At 35.2% G+C, this 6,245-nt stretch overlaps 1 protein-coding gene across 2 annotated transcripts in view; it reads left to right on the top strand.

Annotated features, from left to right (window-relative positions):
* Nucleotides 1-6,245, top strand: part of LOC107746947 (unconventional myosin-Va-like) — an 85,544-nt gene that overhangs the window by 35,094 nt on the left and 44,205 nt on the right. For both annotated transcript variants that reach the window (XM_016561305.1, XM_016561304.1), the window contains exons 8-12: nt 1,796-1,903; nt 2,807-2,913; nt 4,486-4,751; nt 4,850-4,931; nt 5,057-5,197. In XM_016561305.1, the coding sequence (XP_016416791.1) occupies nt 1,796-1,903; nt 2,807-2,913; nt 4,486-4,751; nt 4,850-4,931; nt 5,057-5,197 (704 nt within the window). The remainder of the gene's footprint in view (nt 1-1,795; nt 1,904-2,806; nt 2,914-4,485; nt 4,752-4,849; nt 4,932-5,056; nt 5,198-6,245) is intronic.

Genomic DNA, 6,245 nt, shown 5'->3' with positions numbered 1-6,245 from the left:
GAAAACGAAGCGTTTGAGAGAGGCGGGGCATAGAGGACCTACAATAATGTACAGTATTTGAAAAATAATGTGTTTTTTGAACATTAAAGCATGTCAACATATTCTGTTACACCAAATACACAAAATAATGATCTTTAAAATAGCATCATATGACCCCTTTAAATGCAGCGATCCAAAACAGTCAAACTAATCATCATTCAGACAAAACTTTGCTTCAAGAATGAGCCACAATGCTGACGTGATCTAATCGCTAGCACACCCTGAGCACATGTGAGTTAACATATTCCTCTTATCGGTAAGACATATCGTCATAATTTTTCATATCGGGCCGATGCCGGTATTTACATTTAAAGCCATTATCGGCCGATTCCGATATAAGTCCGATAATATCGTGCATCCCTATAATATTTCTATTAATAATAATAATATTAATTATTGATCAATTTTACTAATGGTTATAATATAATAATATAATATAATAACAATGCAATTATTAAAAATTTATTATTTTTTAAAGTGTGCAGCACTTTGTTTGCCAAAAAATAAAAGGAATAGTTAATTTTCATTTGATTCCATATTAAATTGTGAATGTTTTATGCTTTATTTGATTACCACAATTTTTGCCATTAAGTCATAAATCCAGAAAAATGAAAACAATTTATGAAAAAATAACATAACTATTCAGAACAACAAAAAAAACAATAAAATATTTGGGAAATTGGGAAAAATTAAACAGAATTGGAGAGAAATTAAAAATAAAAATTAATTTTTTGTTTAATTTTTAAGGAATTGCTGTTAAATTCGTATAGGTTCCATTAATTAGACATGCTTTTTAAAAAAAATTAATTTAATAGAATCCAGAAAAATTAAAATGGAAAAAACTGAAAGAAAAAAAAAAAAAAAAAGAAAAAAGTAAGACAGAATTTCATAGGGTCCTAGTAAACGTGTGTGTTTGTGGGTAACGTGTCTGATTAGAGTGTGTTCGTGTTGGCACAGCATGGAGAGCGGCTATCAGAGCTGCCCTACTGAGAGGCGGGCTGTGCAGTTCTAAATACACACACGACCACATATGAATACTGTAGCTATCTACTACTAATAATAATTCCTTACATTTATATAACGCTTTTCTGGGCACTCAGACCCACACAGACCACAGGGTGAGCACCCCCTGCTGGCTTCACTAACACCTCTTCCAGCAGCAACCTAGTTTTCCCAGGAGGTCTCCCATCCAGGTACTGCCCAGACTCAACCCTGCTTAGCTTCAGTGGGCAACCAGTCTTGGGCTGCAGGATGATATGGCTGCTGGTTATATCTACTGTAGTTCAGTTCCACACACACCTCTCCTTATCATCTCTTCTCTGTTTGCTTCACCCACTTACTCTGAAACACACATACACACACACACACACACACACACACACACTGCTGGCTCTGTGCACTCTCCTGCTGTTTGCCTACTCAGCTGACTTCCTGCTCAGCTGACGCCCCGTTAATATGAGGGTTTGTGTGTGAGTGTGTATCTCAATAAGGTCTCTGTTGCCAAGCAACAGTGTATCGTTCGTTTAATCTATGAACAGGGTTTTGTATTTTAGGATTTGTCTGTGAATAAGACATTTTTATTAATGCAGATTTGCTTAGTACTAATGACTAAGTTCTGTTCATTAATGCTTGGGGAGTTTCTTGCACAATTATAGCTTAATTGATGAACATATTGTCCTTGGAATAGATCCTTGAGAAGGTCTGCTAGTTGTGTATTTGCGTGGTGTTATAAATTTGTGTGTGTGTTCTCCCACAGGAAAGGCTGATGATTTTCACTACACCAAACAGGGCAGGAACCCAGTGATAGATGGAGTAGATGATGCCAAGGAGATGTCGACCACCAGAAACGCCTTCACACTGCTAGGTCAGACTGAAAGTTCAACGAGTTCTCATGTAGTGGAGAGTTTAATGTGCAAAATAACCAGTTTAGATTAGATAGAGATTAAATGACAGTATCTAATATTAGACTTCTAATACTAGATAAGATGTCTAAAATCTGTTTATTTTCATTTTAAATGTATTTTTATTATCTGCACATGAATTTTGAATGAAAATGACAAAAGACGTATTACACTTGATAATCAAGTTCCAAGAAAACACAAAAACATTTTTGCATGTGGGTGGTTGGAGGAATCGAACCAAAATTTTACAAGAAATTTTACAAAACACAACGCATTTTGTGAAAATGACATGTGCTAGAGATTGTGTCGCAAAATGCGCTTCCAAATGCAGAAATAAGGTGTTTTAACCTTGCATGTACAGTGCAGATGCCTTAAATTCATGTGTTTCAATAAGCTACAAAATGTATGGCAGAACTTATCGGCCTAATATTCTTAATATTCTGGAATAGCGACAGTAAATATAAATTAATCATGTACATTCTTGCTTCTGTTCATGATTCATAAGTATATAATTGGGTCAGAAGACATTGTGGTAATTATTACAGTGAAAACTTAAGTAAAGTTCTATTATAAACAATAACAAATAGTTATTTTTATTTGGGGTTGGGTTTTTTTTCCTATGAAACACAAACAGTGTTACTAGAATATCATGACTCAGAGAAGACTCAGGAAGACTTAGGAAGAAGTGCTAGAACTGTCACTGGTGCCCACTCACAAAAACTAGGTACATGAAGCCCCTGATCACGGATTAGACAGTCCACAATGCACTGCGACGCAAGCTCAGAATGATGTTGATTATAAACAAACACAAATTGAGCTGGTTTCTTGATTTTTCATATTGGTAATTTGTTGATGTGTCTCTTCAGGTGTAAATGAGTCCTATCAGCTGGGCTTGTTTCAGATTCTGGCTTCAATTTTGCACCTGGGGAATGTGGAAGTGAAGGATAGAGACTCGGACAGCAGTATTATTCCAGTGAGTTTCATGCTGACTTTAAAGTTCAAATATGTGTGTGACCCTGGAGCACAAAACCAGTCATAAGTAGCAAAAAGTGAGGCGAATAGCCGACTTGATTGATCGCCTTCTGCTAATTCACACCTGCACGCTAGGTGGCGCAAACCAACAATTCATTTTTTCCTCATGTAGCCTATGTATCTCGTATATGGCTTTTGCATTGTTCGCTGCTCAATATACAGCATTAAATTAAGATAAATAACTTTTGGTTCTTCATTAGAAACACAAACTATCCATAATGCTTACAAGAATACATATGAAAATATAATTAGAGGTACAAATAGCATCAAGCTTCATTTCAAAACGTATGTAACTATTAATGTTTTTGCTCAAACCCCATTTTAAACCATCATCGAGTGCTTGTAATAACTTCCGATTGTGATCTAAAATGGATTTTGATTCTATAATAGGTAGACATGCACTCTTTGTATGTTTTATAATAGACTGAACGCTACCTGCTTGGATACTCTTCTTCGGTGTTTGTTTACAATGGTTTTCGAAACAGCGCCACCATTCTCACCCTTTTGTGCAAGAGCAGCTGCTCCGGGCACGTGATCTAAGCTCAAATCTGATTGGACGGCCCGTTTCATCGCGGAGCGATGGGGAAAGAAATCGACACACAGTACGAAAAAAAAATCTTCGCTTTTTCGCGCCGCGAATGATCGCGCCTGGTGTGAATAGCCCCATTAGGGATCTATTGTTTCGATTCAAAAGCGTCATTGCGCCGATTTTTGCGTTCAGTGTGAAAAGCCCTTTATAGTCACATTTAGCAAATTAGAGCTGGGCAATAAATGACACTGAAGTCTGAAATGATTGTTGCTAAAAATTCAGCATTGCCATGACAGGAATAAGTTAAATTTAATTTTAAAAAAAACACACTGAAATAGAAAACGGTTTATTTAAATTTAAATAATATTTTGCAATATTACTGTTATATTCTGTTTGATCAAATATATAAAGTGAGTAGTCTACATTTTGGTACATATTTAGATTTTTAAATATATTTGTAATGTTTGCGTGTGTATTTAGATATATACAGTGTATATATTTGAAGTGAGTATATTTTGGTTCATATTTAGATTTTTAAATATATTTTTATTTAGATATATACAGTATATATATTTAGATTTTTTATTATATATTTAAAGTTTTGCGTGTGTGTGTGTATATATATATATATATATATATATGTATATATACATAAAGCTCTTTATATATAAAGAGCTGGTCAATAGCATAGTTAGATCTTGCAAATGAAAAAAAAAATAATCAAGCAGACTTGCTGTATAGTATATATTGATTTATGTGTATGTATGCAGATGAAATTGGATATAATGTATATCCAACTTTATATATAGTGCGATAATACTGTTTACATTTTTGCAACAACACTGTGGTTTATTTAAAACTTGAATTTAACTTTTACAATTTATTACATTTTTACACATACAGGAACATTTTTACCCAGATACCCCAGAGCCTCCAATTTTAACATGTAGCAATGATGTAATTCTCTTTCTCTTTTCCCTCCAGCCAAATAATGGTCACCTGAGTGTGTTTTGTGAATTGATGGGAGTGACATATCAAGACATGTCTCATTGGCTGTGTCATAAGAAGCTGAAGACGGCAACTGAGACGTACATTAAGCCCATTCCCAAACTACAGGCCATAAATGCCCGCGATGCTCTCGCTAAACACATCTATGCCAAACTCTTCAACTGGATCGTGGACCATGTGAATAAAGCACTGCATTCTACGGTCAAACAGCACTCGTTCATTGGAGTCCTAGACATTTACGGGTGTGTTCATATGCACAGATACAGACTACATTTCCTCTGAAAGATCTTCAGTTTAGATTTACAGAAGTGAATTGTGATGTTTTGTTTTGTTATTCCAGGTTTGAGACTTTTGAAATCAACAGTTTTGAACAGTTCTGTATTAATTATGCCAATGAGAAACTACAGCAACAGTTCAACATGGTGAGACCATCTGACCCACTCCACATGACACCAGATCTCATCAGTTCATGTTTGACTGTTGATCATTATGAATTCTGATAGTAAATTGTGATGTATCTTCTTTTCTCCTGTCTTCTCGCATGCAGCATGTGTTTAAGTTGGAGCAGGAGGAGTATATGAAAGAGCAGATCCCCTGGACTCTCATTGATTTCTATGATAATCAGCCATGTATCAACCTCATCGAGGCCAAGATGGGCATCCTGGACCTGCTGGATGAAGAGTGCAAGGTATATCTTCACAATGTTATTGTCTTACTCTACATAGCCTTTTGCACAGATATGTGACAATTTGCAAATACAAATTTAACAATCAATTAAATATAACAACATTCACAGATTTTTTTCAATGCAAAATTATGAGATTTTAATAGATGCATGTTTGTGAAAAATGTATGGATATATATGTTAAAATAAGCACAATATATACACTTTAATAAGTTAAACATGAGACTAGCATCAAAAAATAACTTATTAACCTGGTCTTTGCAAAGTTAAATCCAGTATTTCTGTCATAACCATGTAATGCCGATAAACCGGGTATTTGATTGCATGCATAATGATTTACAAATCTTCACATATTTTTTTACTGAAGAATTTATAGAAGCGCTTTAACAGACATACAAATTTTACATCTCTGCTTTTAAATCGTCAAAGTGTCTTGCCATTTAAAGTCCCCATGAAATCAAAATTTAAGATTTTTTACTTTTAGTATATGTTAGCCTCAAGGTTAAATTTGCATTTAGAAGATATAAGCATTCAAAACTTACAGTATCTCACTTCTGCCGATATGGATGTACGATTTTGATGACATCAGATTTTCTATCCAATCAAATGTTCCCTAGAATCTGAAGCGTTCCACCCCCTACACTATAAATAGACCTGCGACTGAAATCAGTCTCTTGTTCACAGAATTAATATTTTCTATATGGTGAATGGCACATAGTGCACTATATAGGGGGTAGGGAACGATTCAGACAGTGTAAATATTAGAGCCCGACCGATATATCGTTTTGCCGATATTATCGGCCGATATGAGCCTGTTGCCGATATATCAGTATCGATATGGAATTTTTTTTCCAGAACATATAGCGCAGATAAACTGCTTGAAATGGTGTAATTACTTAGTGTGTCCAGCAGAGCGTGCTCCATTGTTTGCTACTGGCGACCTGGATGAAACGCTTTAAAGCTTATCCTATAAGTCTATGGAAAACCATTGAAACTTTGAACGCCCATATCTCCGTAACGGCGCGGCGAATCCGCACCAAATTCGGGGGAT

This window comes from Sinocyclocheilus rhinocerous, unplaced genomic scaffold (genome assembly GCF_001515625.1).
Source record: "Sinocyclocheilus rhinocerous isolate Xijiao unplaced genomic scaffold, SAMN03320098_v1.1 scaffold138, whole genome shotgun sequence".
NCBI classification, from domain to species: Eukaryota; Metazoa; Chordata; class Actinopteri; order Cypriniformes; family Cyprinidae; genus Sinocyclocheilus; species Sinocyclocheilus rhinocerous.
The sequence above is the reverse complement of the archived record's forward strand: the minus strand, read 5'-3'. Positions and strand labels throughout refer to the sequence as shown.